This window comes from Podarcis tiliguerta, assembly GCF_965153285.1.
Source record: "Podarcis tiliguerta genome assembly, chromosome: 10".
Lineage (NCBI taxonomy): Eukaryota > Metazoa > Chordata > Lepidosauria > Squamata > Lacertidae > Podarcis > Podarcis tiliguerta.
Window position 1 is genome coordinate 21,153,880 of NC_139543.1, and position 16,919 is coordinate 21,170,798.

The following is a 16,919-nucleotide window of genomic DNA, read 5'->3' on the forward strand; positions in this document are numbered from 1 at the left end:
GCGCCTGCCAACCTAGCAGTTCGAAAGCACTCCTGGGTGCAAGTAGATAAATAGGGACCACTTACTAGCGGGAAGGTAAACGGCGTTTCCGTGTGCGGCTCTGGCTCACCATAGCAGCGATGTCACGCTGGCCACGTGACCCGGAAGTGTCTCCGGACAGCGCTGGCCCCCGGCCTCTTGAGTAAGATGGGCGCACAACCCTAGAGTCTGTCAAGACTGGCCCGTACGGGCAGGGGTACCTTTACCTTTACCTTTACAACACACAACAGAATAACTTCTTTTTTAAAAAAAAAAAATAGTTGCAGTACCACTGTGTAGACATGTACTTGGTTACAGATGCTGTATTTATTATTCTTATACTTATTATTTCATTCCGACAATCATGATGGTGCTATGATGTAAATGAGTTTCTTAAATGCTCATGGGTATTTTCTCTCTTTTTTTATTAGAGCTGGCAAACTCTTTGGTTAGTTAGTTTTTTGATATAACATGTCAGGAATATATAAGGAGTTGCAAAGCATGCAATGGGGAAAGTAATTGTGTGCTTCACAACTGCAGTAATACACACTGGGCCTCCATTAGACTATTAAATCCAGGGGCTAAAATTACATTTTATGTTTTTAATTATGATTGCATGACACACTTGCCACATAGAAAGAGAGGTTCAAGTTCTTAGAAGTGCTTGTACAGCCCAAGTACAATTGTATCTTGGTTCTCGAACGCCATGGTTCTCAGACGTTTTGGCTCCCAAACACTGTAAACCTGGAAGTGAGTGTTCCAGTTTGCAAATGTTTTTCGAAAGCCAGACATCCAACATGGCTCCCATGGCTTCCAATTGAGTGCAGGAAGCTCCTGCAGCCAATCGGAAGCCGCGCCTTGGTTTTTGAACCGTTTTGGGAGTCAAACGGTTTCCCAGAATGGATTAAGTTCGACAACCAAGGTACGACTGTATAAGACAGCAATGGTTTGCTGTCCAGGTGTCTTTCTCAGGATTTGTAGGAGCTCTCTGTGGTCTCAGGAACAGCTATTTTATATCACCTGATTTTCTTTTTACCAACATGCAATGGACTGAATATAGGATCTTCTGAACTCAAAGCATCCATTCTGCCTCTAAGCTATTGCCCCATACCAGAAGAGGGAATTTCAACAGCTTCTCATGCAAGGATGAAAAAAGCTGTAGCTACAATGTTCATGCCTTAGTGGTATTTCTTTTCCCTCTGTACTCAAAGGTGGATGTCCAAGTTATGGAATTCTGTCATTGCTCCCCGGGTTCAAGAAGCAATTCTCTCCAGAGCTTCTCTGAAACGACCATCCGCACTGGGACAGATGGCACTCAAGAAAAGTCCGAGCCAAGGGCAACAGGCTGTGGTGAAAGCTGCACTCAGCATCCTCTTAAATAAAGCTGTTCTGCATGGATGTCCTCTTCCCAGAGCAGGTAGGAAATAGTAAACGGGTTGATTGCTAGACTTAAAAGTCCAGGAAGGAAACTGAAGCCTATAACCCAGCAATCCTAGAAGACATTGATAGCACCCACTAACTACCGCTTCTCAGGCATGGTTTCAAGAAACATGTTTTGGAGTGATCAGAATAGCTTAAGCAAGTCAAAAGCAAACTGCTCTTGCTTGCCTGTCTGATTTGGGGAAAATTCATTCTTGACCACAAAACTATGAAGATCACTGATCATGTAATGTTAAACTAGAGTTGAGGGAGACATTTCTCCATGAGTTCATCTCTCGGCACTGTTATGTTGTGAACTGCCCTGAGATCTACAGATGAAGAGTGGTATATTTTTAATTATTATTATTATTATTATTATTATTATTATTATTATTATTATTACAGTGGTGCCTCGCAAGACGAAAAGAATCCGTTCCGTGAGTCTCTTCGTCTAGCGGTTTTTTCGTCTTGCGAAGCAAGCCCATTAGCGGATTAGCGCTATTAGCGGCTATTAAAGGCTTAAGGGATTAGCGGATTAGCTGCTAAAAGGCTATTAGCAGCTTAGTGCCTTAGAAAAAGGGGGTGGGGAGCGGGGGAAAAACCCCAGGAATCGCAAGACATTTTCGTCTTGCGAAGCAAGCCCATAGAGAAATTCGTCCTGCGAAGCACCTCCAAAACGGAAAACCCTTTCGTCTAGCGGGTTTTCCATCTTGCGAGGCATTCGTCTTGCGAGGCACCACTGTATTATTATATGTGCTACAACCACATAGGTGTGGTCAATTGCATGGATCTTTCCCATGGAGTTTGAGCACTAGATATTTTTATTTTGCAAGGAGTCTGACATGTTCACAGATTCTCTATTTTTTCTTATTTTTGTTGTGGCCAAGTGTTTGAGTATATTGCTTACAGTTCTCTTTATTGGTCAGGCACTGCAGCTCTCTCCTTTCTGGCTACCAGGGCCTGAATCTCTATTTTTGCATTCACCTCTTCTCTTTCTCTCTCATGTAGTCATCACACACACAGTTTCTGTCCCTGCTGCTTCCTGTGTCATTTGCTTGTGTGTTTCTTTGTGAAACCAAAGGTAGTTCATTTTTACATTGGGGCCCGTGATTTATTTCTGGTTGAGCAATTTGGTAGCCGACGATTGTAACAGATCTAGTGCTTACTGCTGAGCCCACAAAACCAATCAATTAAGTCTCAAAAACCTATAATATTTCATTGTTCGACCTCTTTATTCATCCTTGCAATCACAGCAAATCTTCCAGTTCCATAAAACCATGGTGGTTTTTTAAAAAAAGCTCAGCTGATGCTCTTTTAGACAAAGGCATTTGGCATCACATTATAATATTTCAGGTCTTGAATTATCACCACCACGGCTTATTTTGTTCTCAATGTTTCAGAGCTGGATCGGTACATTGCTGATTTCAAAGGAGGAAACTTCCCCCTCTCGATGGTGTCAAACTACAAGAATTGCCCCAAGAAAAGAGGAGAAAGTATCGCCTGGAGAAAAGTGAGCACCAGTCCTCGTAAGAAATCAGGCCACTTGTCAGCCCAGTCCTGGAGTAGGAAAGAGGAGAATGCAGAAGGTAATGGCTAATGGGAATGAAAGGCCCTGTAGCAACTGCAGAGATGGGCCAGGAAATTCTGTTTAATGTGAATGTTCTGTCCTGTAACCGTTCAGTCAAGGCTCTTTCATTTCTGAGTTTTTGTTGTTGTCGTTGTTGTTTACCAACGATATGCATAATCCACTCACCACCACTTAAGTACAACTTTTCTTTAACCCTGCTAAAATAGATACAGTGAACACTCGGGTTGCAAACGTGGTCCATGCAGGATGCACGTTCACAACCCACAGCGTTTGCGACCCGGAGCGATTTGGCGCTTCTGCACATGCGCGACCCCTGAAAACCAGAAGTAACCCATTCCGGTACTTCCGTGTTTCATAGAATCATAGAGTTGGAATAGATCACAAGAGCCATCGAGTCCAACCCCCTGCCAAGCAGGAAACACCATCAGAGCCTCTGCTTAAAGACCTCCAAAGAAGGAGACTCCACCACACTCCTTGGCAGCAAATTCCACTGTCGAACGGCTCTTACTGTCAGGAAGTTTCGCCGGTGTGTAACCCAAAAAAATGCAACCTGAAGTGCCTGTAACCCGAGGTATGACTGTACAGTGGTACCTCGGGTTACAGACGCTTCAGGCTACAGACGCTTCAGGTTACAGACTCCGATAACCCAGAAATAGTACCTCAGATTAAGAACTTTGCTTCAGGATGAGAACAGAAATTGCGTGGCGGCGGCGTGGTGGCAGCGGGAGGCCCCATTAGCTAAAGTTGTACCTCAGGTTAAGAACAGTTTCAGGTTAAGAACAGACCTCCAGAACAAATTCAGTTCTTAACCCGAGGTACCACTGTACAGGATTGGCACCATCAGTGCTTCATGGATTACTCCCACCGACTGTATGTGTGTGTCAATGCTTCTCATCCTTCGTCTTGTGTAGGTGTCAAGTCAAAGAACATATTGCAGGAAAATGGGAACAAAATGGCTTCTCTAACAAAAAAGTAAGTTGCTTTGGGGGGGGGCTGGAAAATTATTAGGCAATGATAAAACTAAAGAACCAAATTCTGTAATAATCTAGTACTGTACATTTTTATATGGCTTTGTCACGGTCCGTTTTCTAGGAAATTTTAGATAATTGTTTGTCCTGGGGTCAGTAAGCCTGTCGTGTGAGATGAGGGGAGCATCATTGCCCTCCCCTCCCCCAGCTACATAGGAAATGGGACAATATGCAGACAATAATATTCACCTTAAATTACTCTGGCTGGATGCCGTAGCCAAAATATGAAACCACGTGCAGATGGCAAACGCAAAGCTGCCAATTCACAACCTGCAAAAATGCCACAAAGGTTGGAAAGCACAAGTTCCAAAGAACTGCAGGTTCTTTGCTGCCGGTTGTCATAGCCTCAACATGTTTTGTTAAAAAGATAAAAGTGGTTGAGAGCAATGTGCAGGGTTGGTGCACCCATGAAGTGAGGCAACCGCTTCAGGTCGCAAGGGTCCACCAGGGCAGCAGATCCCAATGTCAATCTTTCTCCCTCGTTCCTGATGTTCCTGATCATCCATCAGCCCATTTTTCCTGAATGGGAGGGAGGTGCCTCAGGTATCAAAATGTCTTGAGCTGGTCCTGGCAATGTGCATGTGAGTGCTATTGGACACATGCCTGGTCTTCAGGAACATTCTATAACGTTCCTGGCTTATACGAAACAGAACAGCCTACCTACTTGCTTTCGAATAGTTCACAGGAATGAATTCCCATCTGTTTTAGTTTGCAGAATGGCAGTCCTTAAGCCAGTGTGATACTTTCTAAAAATTCTGCTGTCCATTCTATATACTGTTGAGCAAATGGTCAAAGGCACAGATTAACTGAAAGAGACTCAATCAAATTTAGTTTTACTTCTCCAGAGGATTTGCAGCTTTGGGAAAACACTTTACATATATAAATTATCTGTTGTTTCAACAGATTGTGACTCACTCCTATGTAAATGTTTGAAATGCCTCTGTTAAAAAAGCATTGTGCTTGCATTCATGTTTGATGATATGAAAGGTCTGTCTGCAGTGTTTAATGGTTGCCATTGTTTAATGTTGCACGTGTGAACTTGCTCGCACATTATACTAGAAAAGGCCATTTCTCCCTTGTAGATTAGTAAGGAAATGCCCTTGTAGTAGGGAAAGTTAATTAAACCACTCAACCCAGATATATTCTGAGTAGACCCTAAACTCTCAATTTTAAAATCTCACCTTTCCTAGGCAACAGTGTCAAGAATGATATTTTTTTTTTATGAACTTGTAGAATAAATTAAATTGGCTTTTGTTTTGTTTTCCTAGACGTCTAGAAGATGACCCACTAAGTGTGTTAAACCTGGAGCAGAGGCTATCGGTTGGTTCTGATGATGAAGTAGACCTTGTGCAGGAGCTTCAGAGCATATGTTTAAGCAAATCGGAATCTGACATAAGCAAGGTAACTGCAGTCTGCATCTCTTCATGTAATCGGCCTGTCCGTTTCCTCTGGTTCCATCCATGCTTCATTCCAACACGTCACAATTTTCTCCCGTTCTCAGGAAAACATTCATAGACTCATCCATCTCTCTAAGTGCCTTCCTTTTCTGTTTCTACCCAGTGTTGTCTCCAAACTCCTTCAGTCGACTGCTTACTCCCACTTTTCATTTATTTATTCCATTTCAAAATGCTTATAATTACATAAATAAAAAATAAGGCTGGATTTAAATAGAGCACTTGCAGAATTACAATTCCAAAATGGCTGCAAAATGGCTTATTCTCACTTCTTTCTCCTCCAATTCCTCTCCTGCTTTCTATTTGAAGTGTCCTCAGCAGATGATTTCCTCACAGCCAAATTGAAAGGTCTCTGTCCTCATCTTGCCAGATTCCCTTCTTGCCCTAGTTTCTGTCCTCAACTGGGTCTCTTCCTACCTGACCATTCTCTCGTTTCTCTGTTCCCTGTTTCCATTAGAATCTGTCTCAGTGATATATTGTTGTTCCCAATCCTAGGTTATTCCATCAGATCCCATGGTTTTCATATTGCCTATATGCTGGTACCCAGTTTTGTCTCCCTATCCCAGACCATTCATTCCATTCATTCCTCAGTTCTTAAGTATTTCTCTGGCATTGCTGCTTATATGTTACATCGCCCTCTCAAACTCATTCCTATGCTTCCTTTCCTCATATACTCAGTATTAGACGTTTGCAGCTCAGTGTCCATTGAGAATATCACCATCTACCTCATTGGATAGACACATCTGTTCCACACTGCAACCAAGTCACTTCAATTTCACCTGTTTTAACATTGTAAAAATGCAGCCTTTCTTTTCTGCTTTGTCAGCAAATATTCTGATTTGTGGTCTTGTCATCTCCCATTCTGAAAGCTGCAACCTTCTCTCCCCTCTTCCTACACCCACCCTATACCAATGCTCTACCACCAAACAAGTCATCTGCTTTATTGCTCAGACCACCTGACAGCTGTCCTTAATTCCTACACCATCTTTCAGCCTGGAATCCATCACAAAATCCTCATCTGTACTTTCAAAGTGCCCTGTGGCTTTGCATCCTCTTATCCTGGCCACCTTTGCATCCCAATACTCCTGCTGGTGTTCAGGTCCATCATCTGTCTGAACATCTCCTTCCCTTTCCCTTTCTCACCCTGCCCCTTAGGTCTGAAACTTGTTTTCAAAAATGGCTGCAAGTTGTTGCCTCTCTCTTCCATTAATTCTCTCCTTGAAACTCACATTTTCCATGAAGTTTTTGGTGCATGCCCTTATTTATTTACACAAATATTTATAGACCGCTATTTCATAGGGGAGTAACTCATTATGTAGAAGTTCCATCATCATATGGAAAGTTCCCCTGCTGCCTCCAATAATGTCCAGTTTGTGTCCTGTAGACAATATTGGATGTACTGTGGTGCTGCATAAGTTGTAGCTAATCACAGAAGACATAGTGTATAGACTGCAGCTTGGCAACACTCTTTTCAACTCTGAAAACCTTTATAATATGTTTACAGAGAGTATTACCAAGGTTTAAGAGGTTTACCAAAGCAGATTAACAATGATGCACAGAGCATTGCTTAAAAACATACAGTGGTACCTCAGTTTACATACGCTTCAGGTTACATACGCTTCAGGTTACAGACTCCGCTAACCCAGAAATAGTGCTTCAGGTTAAGAACTTTGCTTCAGGATAAGAACAGAAATTGGGCTCCGGCGGTGCGGCAGCAGCAGGAGGCCCCATTAGCTAAAGTGGTGCTTCAGGTTAAGAACAGTTTCAGGTTAAGAATGGACCTGCGGAACGAATTAAGTACTTAACCCGAGGTACCACTGTATATCAGTTTTTGTATATGCAAGTGAGATTTCCCTCTGACTTCATAATCTTATCTCTGTTGTCGCTATTGGTCTATTGATCATGGGAAGCTAGTGTAGACTTAACGAGGGGTATAGGCATATCCCTGTTTTGACTTCTAACCCTTGACTTTTTCCATCCCTCCTTCCTCACCAAACCTTATACAGATAGTAGATTCAAAGGATGAGCTGGTGATGATGATTAATGCTTCTCAGAAGGATCCTGTATTTTCAGCAAACGTCATTAAGGCCAAAACTTCAGCATCACAGCAGGTTTGTGACGAGTTGTGATAACGTGGCATAAGGATGTCTTTGTATGTCCATGACCTAAGCCTAGAGTCGTTTGTTAGATTCAGGGCATACTGAGCACAATCACTGCATGGTTGCCAAGGCTCTTTATATTGTGTTGTCCTTGTGGAAGTGAAGTTTCACCATGAGAGAAGACAGAGAACGACAGAGACAGGCACAAGATGGGCAAGAGAGACTGATGCGCATGAAATATGCGCACAAAGGTGGGGAGAAAGAGAGAGAGAGAGAATGAAGCAGATATGCAGGCTAGACATCATCCTATGGACCACTGGTTGCCATGGGAAGATGTTAAAATATTTTAGATTTTTGAAAACAAAAATCAGAAGAGGTGTTGTGTTTGACAACTCCATTGTCCAGAAATTCTATTTTGCTTTTGCATTCGCGTTAGAGTTTTATTTTTGTTGAGCTACCTGGTCATTTACAGAAATAGTGAATACATACATTTATTTAAAGCGTTTTTGCCCTGCTCTTTAGCCAAAAAGGCTCCCAGAGCAGCTTACAAGATCAGAGAGAAGATAGCCCTTGCCTTCAGGGTGATAATCTAAAAACACCACATACTTGGAAAAGGGGATGGCGAGGGAGGAGGAGGAGAATGGCGAGCTCAGGCAGTTATTACAATGACTATGTGGGATGAGAATAGTTCTAGAAGCCTAATGAAATGGCTGCTGCTAGGGAGAACCAAAGGCAGCTGGCATCTCAACGGAGGCAACAGCCCTGCTTCACCCCTCTCTCTCTCTCTCTCTCTCTCTCTCTCTCTCTCTGCTGTGCAGCTTCATAGAATTATACAACTTTTTACTGCAGCTATTTATCATTTATGAAGAAGTTCCAGTGTGCACAGGATTTCAAAGTCTCTTGCTTTATTCATATAAACATCCTCCGAAATAAGGAGAAAAATTAAAAATTGAGCCCTGCAAATGGGATGTGTCGCCCAAAGGACCCAGTGAGAATAGATCCTTCCCCCAGTCGGATGTGCTGTCTCCAGTTAAGCGTTTTAGGTTGCAATCCCATATTTACTTATTTAAGAACCATGGAAGCCAGTTGGGCTTTCTTCTGTGTACAGGTTCATACTGTTGTTCTCCTACAGTGCACAAACAGAAGTGGTAAGCTATCAACGATACACCATGGAAAACCTCAAAAGATTGTTGCTTACTCCCCTGCTGCACAATTTGAAAATCTTTGTGGTTCCCAGCCTATTGATGCTCGGTGGCGCTGTGGGTTAAACCACAGAGCCTAGGGCTTGCCGATCAGAAAGTCGGCGGTTTGAATCCCTGCGATGGGGTGAGCTCCCGTTGCTCGGTTCCAGCTCCTGCCCACCTAGCAGTTCGAAAGCACGTCAAGTGCAAGTAGATCAATAGGTACCGCTCCAGCGGGAAGGTAAAAGGCATTTCCGTGCGCTGCTCTGGTTCGCCAGAAGTGGCTTAGTCATGCTGGCCACATGACCTGAAAGCTGTACGCCGGCTCCCTCGGCCAATAAAGCGAGATGAGTGCCGCAGCCCCAGAGTCGTCCGCAGCTGGATCTAACAGTCAGGGGTCCCCTTTACCTTTACCATGGATGAGGGGCAAAGTTTCTTAAATGTCTGGCAACCAGATTGGGGGCATTGAAAGAGCACATTTAGCTGTTTTATTTTCCTAATTTATGAATATTATTTCACACGAGTCTCGAGGCGATTCGCAAACATGCCGTAACACAGCTTGCCGTACAGAAACCTGACAAAAGATAGGTTAATGTAACCTTTTCCTTCAGCTGGAAAAGCGTGTTTAAACAAAAATGTCTTCCGTCCCTTCCTGAATATACAGACAGCGTGTGCCTGTTGTATCTGAATAGGAATTCTTGTGGGGGAAATTGCTCAGTCGGTCTAATGGAAGATTTCCCCACAGTAAAGTACAAAGGGCTACCATTTAGTGGCAGAATAAAAAGAAGTACCCAACCAGGTGGGCAGAGTATATATAATAAAATTATTATTATTACTTATAGCAAAAGGGGAGTGCCATAAGAGATACTTGGTGACCAGCTGGAGGCATTAACAGCTGCCATGGGCAGCAGAGGCCTGGTTCACGCTGAGGGGACCTGGGGGGGGAATTGTGTCTGGACTATACCATATCAGATTACAGTGGAAGTGGTCATATGACTGATATTTTTAAATCTATTCTTGTACAGCTGTACCTTGGAAGTCAAACGGAATCCATTCCGGAAATCCGATCGACTTCCAAAACGTTTGGAAACCAAAGCACAGCTCCTGATTAGCTGCGGGGAGCTTCCTGCAGCCAATCAGAAGCCGTGGAAGCCCCGCCGGATATTTGACTTCCAAAATATGTTCGCAAACCGGAGCAGTCACTTCTGGGTTTGTGGCATTCCAGAACCAAAACATCCGGGAATTAAGCTGTTTCAAAATGAAGATACGGCTGTACTTGCATGTTAATGTGGGGTGGGATTCACAGCCTCATCAGTGGAAGCCCCTTGCAAGGACTTCCATTTGCACCGTGGTGCTAAAATCCATCCCTACACTGCCCCATGCGCCACCCAATTGGCTTGGGGTAGGGGGGTCATAAAACCCCCAGAACAGTACACAGGGCAGGGAGAGCGGGAATCAATCTCTCTGGCAACCTGGAATGCTCGTGCAGACAGAAAAATTGGAAGAGCACAAAACAGCACTGTATACCGTAAATCTTTTTGACTTCTCCCCCATTGCCACATTTTCAGTAGGATATGAACAGAGGCCTAGGGAGTGGGTGGGCTGTGTTGAATTGGTGGGTGGGCTGTGTGAACTGCTGAGCTATTAACACGAGTGAAACCTCCCTCGACAAACGTGGCGTTCTTCACCGCTGTTGCTGTGTGCCTTTAGCACTGGGGATTGTGTGTGATTGTTTCTGTGTTGCTATCCCATACCGATTCGTGACTTGCCTTTCAGTGGTATAATAATCAGAATGAAGTATTTTTGCTGGCATTTGAAATGAGCCCCATGCCCTAGAATATTTTGTTTCTTAAAAAAAAAAAAAAAAAGATTTGTGACACTCACACAAAACACAGCCCACTCTGAGGAAAAATAATTGAGAAACTCAGACTAGCCAGCACTAGGATGAGAGAGCATTTGGCTTTAGCCATTCATGAGCAGGCCCAGAGACCATGAACCCTCCAGATGGTTGCTGTTACCATGGAAACTCAAAAACACAGAGGTAGTGGCTGACTAAAATGGTACCCAGGGGGGAGGGTTGCTTGGAAGTGACAATTAGAAATGTTCAGTTGCTAAAAAGGATTTCCCCCCCCCCTTCCTCTGAGTTGGTAGAGGCCGTTGCCTTCTTAGCATGTGAAATAGGAAAGAGGGAAGAAGGTCTGCAAAGCATCTCAGAATGTATACAAAGATAATCACATGGAGGCCTGCCTGGGAACATCACTTGTGATGAGTTTGTACATCAGCCTATATGCTTTCTCCCAGTAGGAAAGTGGCAGCTACCTGGAGAAGGGGGGCGGTTAGATATTTAAGCAGACCGAATGACAGTAGCGAGTGAGACTCTTCAGCTCAGGGTTATGGCTTCAGGCCCCACATTGGGCAAAAGATTCCTGCATTGGGGGGTGGACTAGATGACCCTCGCAGTCCCTTCCAACATTATGTTCTGTCCACAAAGCTGTAGCTGCATCTGCACTGCAGATCCTCCACTGAGCAAGGGCGTGGGGTGGATGATCGCCAAAGGCCCTTCCAATTAGCTCTATACGTGTGTTCAAAACAATGTTTGCAATTCAGTATAATAATAATAATAATAATAATAATAATAATAATAATAATACACAGGTCTATTCATACTGATTCAGTCAGTCACTGATGGGGAATATATATATAAACATTTAGGTGCCTCCACAACGCTTGGAAAGTTTAAGCTTGCTATCTCTTTCTCTATCGCTCTCTCTCTCTCTCTCTCTCTCTCTCTATATCCCCATGCACCTTGATTAAGTCAGAAAAAGACAACATTTTTTGTTTATTTCCTATGAAACTCAATTTGAGGGAGGGGGCTCATTTCCAGTGGCAAGTATATTTTGATGAATTCATGAGTGAAAAATGGCATCAAATGAACGCAGTAGCTCGATCAGTTCCATCTTTGTGGTATGTTGTTGTTGTTTAGTCATGTCCGACTCTTCGTGACCCCATGGACCAGAGCACACCAGGCACTCCTGTCTTCCACTACCTCCTGCAGCTTGGTCAAACTTATGTTGGTAGCTTCAAGAACACTGTCCAACCATCTCGTCCTCTGTCGTCCCCTTCTCCTTGTGCCCTCCATCTTTCCCAACATCAGGGTCTTTTCCAGGGAGTCTTCTCTTCCCATGAGGTGGCCAAAGGATTGGAGCCTCGGCTTCACGATCTGTGCTTCCAGTGAGCACTCAGGGCTGATTTCCTTAAGAATGGATAGGAATGTGGTATAGTTGCCGGCAGATGTTGGTTATAAGAAGCAGTAGGGACCAAACAGGGTGTGTATTGTGTACAGATCAGCCTTCCAACTTACATTTGTTAAATCATCTCATTATAATATGGTTTGTGGCAAATATATAACTACTGATTTAGATAAAAGGTAGTACTGAAGTGAAAAAAGAATAGTTTGTCAGAGCATGGTGCTAATAACGCCAAGGTTGCAGATTTGATCCCTGTACAGGACAGCTGCATGTTCCAGCCATATTGGTCAACATTTCCCATTTTTTAAGGGAAATTCTCTTATTCCGAATAGGATTCCTCGCAAGAAAAGGGAAAAGTTGACAGCTATGGTTCTAGCATTGCAGGGGGTTGGACTAGATGACCCTTAGGGTCCCTTTCAACTCTACGATTGTATGAAATAGGGTGAGATGTTGTGCCCATCCTTCCCTGTATCCACACCTTTAGCATTGTCCCCCCCCCCATTGGGGGGGGGAATGGAAGATAGATTTTACTTTGTCCAGAAGTGTGCATAGAAATCTCTGCAGCATTTAGACGGCTTCAGTATCCTCTGCAGAGGTCATGCATTTATCAGCGGGTTTTATGTTATCCAGATTAGAACCCACCAGGCTTGCAGAAAGAGCAGGTGGCTGTACCCAGATATGCCTACGGCTCTTTCTTCTTGCTGCTTGGTGTAGCTTCTGGAATCGTAAGATGCGGTGGGGGAAGGGAGGGAAGCAGAAAATAGGAGAAGACAAGACATGCATTTAAAAATAGAAACGGATATTGTAGAAATAGAAAAAAAGTCCAGATATGGTGGTGGGCATAGAATCTATTTAGTCTTAAAAGGCATGTAGGCAGCTGCATTCTGTAATCACAGGCTCTCTTCTTTTCATCCAAAAATACACACTGCAAACGCCACCAGCCATACCCTTTTGAGGCCCGAGGAAAATAATCTCGTACAAGCCTCTACACAGGAAACTATTTAATATGCAAAACGTTTGCTTTCTCAACAGTTGGACGGTGGAAATTTTCAGGGTTGTTTTCATACATAAAGTGGTAGGAGCCGGTATATATTTTGAGCAGGGAAAGTGAGGGAACAAAGGAGGTGGATCGAGTTTTGTGTACACAGTGATTCATCGTGAAGGAGAAATGTTTCGTTGTCAATTTTATTTACAAATTGAGCACAATTTCATGCAGTTTCGACACACTTTTGGCTGTGCAGAATTAACACTGCAGAATTCTGACTAGCTAAATAAACTCAAGTAGCACTGTAAAATGGTGCTCAGGCAGCTGTAACTCAGTGCATAATAGGTAGCCCAACTTCTCTCACGCCTTCAAGCTTCCCTGTTCCTCACCGTTTCACATCACAGCAGCGGTGTATTCTGTGGTTCATCTCAGGTGCCAAAATGTCTTTGGACTGACACTGTCCTGGAAATGCTGTGGTCCCAAACCATTTAGATCAAGACTAGTATTTCGAATTAAGCCCGGGAACAATTTGGTAACAATGCAACGGGTAAAGTATAGGTGTTACACATTCTAAATCAGGGGTCAACAAACCTTTTCAGCAGGGGGCCGGTACACTGTCCCTCAGACCTTGTGGGGGGCCGGACTATATTCTGAAAAATAATAATGAACGGATTCCTATGCCCCCCAATTAACCCAGAGATGCATTTTAAATAAAAGCACACATTCTACTCATGTAAAAGCATGCTGATTCCCAGAACATCTGTGGGCCGGATTTAGAAGGCGATTGGGCCAGATCCGGCCCCCGGACCTTAGTTTGTCTACCCATGTTCTAAAATGGTAGCTGCAGCAGTTTATGTTTCCAAACGCTTTCTTATGCCAGGCCCATGTTGCGCATGTCGCACTAGCCTCATATGGATGTAACCCGTGCATGTTAAACTGAGGAAAGCCCTCCTTTGATGGCTAGATAAAACCTCTGGTTCAGAGCAGGTATGCCGCTGCTATGGAGCAGCAACAGGAGAGGTTTATGGGAAAACAGTATGTTGGACTAAATGGACCAATCAGGAGGGCTCCTCTTAAATTCTGAACATACAGTTGTACCTTGGATCTCGAACGACTTGTGAGTCGAATGTTTTGGGTGTAAGCTCAGGGTTCTTGATCCCAGACAATTTTTGCTTCTTTGTTCTTTATTCTTTTTGCTTTGGTCAGGGGTGAAATCATTCATGATATATAATGCTGTTCTGTCGGCAGGATGGGAATTCTGGGATGTGTCCTCTCAGCAGCGGTCCAACTGTGCAATGCAGCAACACGAAGTCAAAAACTGAATCTTTCAAGAGTGGTGTTTCCAGAGTGAAATCTTTTCTTCCTGTTCCCAGAAATAAAGTCAGCCAGTCTTCTCAGAACACTAAATGAAGCAGCAGCAGCAGCAGCAGCAATACAAGGCAAATAGAGGCAGTCAAGGACTCGAAAGAAGAAATTTGGAACATGCACACAAAAATACAACTTGAGAAATGCGAATAAATCTACCAGTCTGCCATTCATTCCCCCCCGCCCTCCCCTTTGGCCTTTGCGTAATCTTAGTTACCTTTGGAGAACAAATTTATTTACGAGTGTAAATAATTTTTAAATATGTTTTCTCGGTTGTATCTATGGGACCACAGTTTAATTTCTGTGTAAATAAGCTGTTTATAATGGGGGAAAAAATATTAGATTATATTAAATTGAACTTTAGAAAGTGAGAGAGCTTCACAGATGATTTTCTAATCTGAAAACGTTTTATTGTTTAATTATATTCAGGGGTATCACTACAAAGAGTGTAAATAATACATGCATAGGCACACACACACACACTATATATATATATATATATATATATATATATATGAATGAGAGACTTCATCCAGAGATATCTGTGTACAAAAGAGCTAGTACCACGTGTGATGTCTTGCTGGAGAGATGTGTTCTCCATTGCATTAAGATGCAGTTAGCAAATTCAGAAGGATTGACTGACTATCTGTACAGCAAAGTCAGTGTGTCATTTGCTGTTTACTCATGACTTGCAATCGGAGACTCTCCTGGAGTTCCACTCTGCTAGTATGCAGTGGGATTCCCATGCAACAGGATCCTATGTGAAAAACTAAGCAGTGGATCTGCTTTCGTTTCCTGTGTATACCGGGATCCTACAGGGGGTTACCTTAAAATGCTATTCTGTGTGTAATATCCCTACTGCCTGTAGAACAGGATCGTTGGATATGGATGATAACCTTTATATATAGTTATATATACTGAAGTTTCCTGTGTTTTATTTCATACATTGGGTTGCACAATTCTGTACAGCACTGGCTTAAAGCTAATAATATACATGTGTTTTCAAGGCAAAAAAGAAAAAAAGTTCACTTTCTGAAAAGTGAATGGAATGTGGCAATAATGGGAAGAATTGGGAATACTCCCCAGTTTCTTTCAGTTATAAACTGCATTAAATATTTCGATTGCCCATATTATTGGGTAGTTTGGTTTATTTCTTGTCTCCAACTCCTTTGTCACTTCTCTTTTGCATTCCCGCTCCTGTATGACTGATGATTTGTGCAGACTTTGTTTTTTCTGTTCAAAACAAGAACTCCAAAGCCATCGTAATAAGCAGTCTGTTGTCATTTGTCTCATGCTGCTTTTTATCACGAAAAAAAGAAAGCATTTAATTACGTAAATTATTATTATATATGCTATGATATAAAAACTCCTCTCCCCCTCTACTTTTCTCATTTTTGACACATGCTAGAAATCTAGGGCATTTTACATTCAAAGATTGTTTTTCTTAAAAGGACAGCACTTGATTAGCACGCAGTAGTCATCAGGAGAAAAAGCAACAGCAATAAATTGGGCGATGTGACCCATTTGTGTATCCTGTCTAAAATAATGTTTTAACTGCTATTTCTTCCATCGTACATCCTTTTCGCTCACAGAAGACTGTACCCTTCCAGTGTTCACACTGGGCACAGTTCCAAGACCCTGTCTTGAGATGACACTTTCAGTAAATGAATCGGTACAGATTACTTAAGAAAAACAGGCTACATAGCCAGCTGGTGAATTGCTAAGCACTTGCTGTGACAGTGCTATGAAGATGTGCAATCCAACATCTCTGCAAGAGAGTTTGTAAAAGTAAAGTCAGCAGTTACGTTAAATGTTCTCCTGGAATTTCATCTGTCATGCCAATAAAACCCTTTTGTACTGCAATTTCTGCAAATATGTTTGTTTCTGTCTTACGTGTGTGTGTGTGTGTGTGTGTTTGTAGTTTTATGTGTATTCTCTGTGTGCATGTGCTGCAAAAACTGGAACCTGGAATTTCGTTTCCTGCCTACTACTGCTTCCATGCTTTACATCACATCTTTAAGATAACCAGGACCAGGGTCTTGGCCAACATTCCCAATGGAATTCCCATTCTATTTCCCGCAAACTATACCCATGCTCCCATTGCCTTCCCATAACAGGGCCTCTTATTCTTGGTTTCCCCCACTTCTCACTTCTCTGTTACTAAAATCTTGGCACAAGACAAATACAGTATTAGAATAGGGAGAAAACGTGTATGATTTTTTTTGCAAACATTAGTATTTTGTTCAACTCAACACTGAGTTGAGAATGGGATTCAAAAGTTATTAGCAACTTAACCCAGCGTGATCATTAACTGTGTGAATTTTAAGGAATTATTCGGCCACTAACAGTGCAATCTTTTTCTTTCTTTTTCTTGCAAGTCTACTTCACAAATCTGCAGTGGAACTCACTCTCAAGTTAGTGTGTATGTGGCATTGCAGCCTTGAAGTTCTTAAATGTTTGTTATTGTTTTTTAAATGTTGAGCATTAAATAATCGAAGATTTCCCAGAAAACAGTCATGGAATCCAGCCCTATG

At 42.7% G+C, this 16,919-nt stretch overlaps 1 protein-coding gene across 1 annotated transcript in view; it reads left to right on the forward strand.

The window, feature by feature from the left end:
* CTTNBP2 (cortactin binding protein 2) overlaps nt 1–16,248 on the forward strand; it is a 121,206-nt gene extending 104,958 nt beyond the window's left edge. The window contains 7 exon segments of the mRNA XM_083399325.1: nt 1,230–1,435; nt 2,838–3,023; nt 3,937–3,997; nt 5,322–5,454; nt 7,514–7,618; nt 14,269–14,427; nt 14,430–16,248. Coding sequence (XP_083255451.1) covers nt 1,230–1,435; nt 2,838–3,023; nt 3,937–3,997; nt 5,322–5,454; nt 7,514–7,618; nt 14,269–14,427; nt 14,430–14,525 — 946 coding nt within the window. The 3' untranslated portion in view covers nt 14,526–16,248.
* The last annotated feature ends 671 nt before the right edge of the window (nt 16,249–16,919 follow it).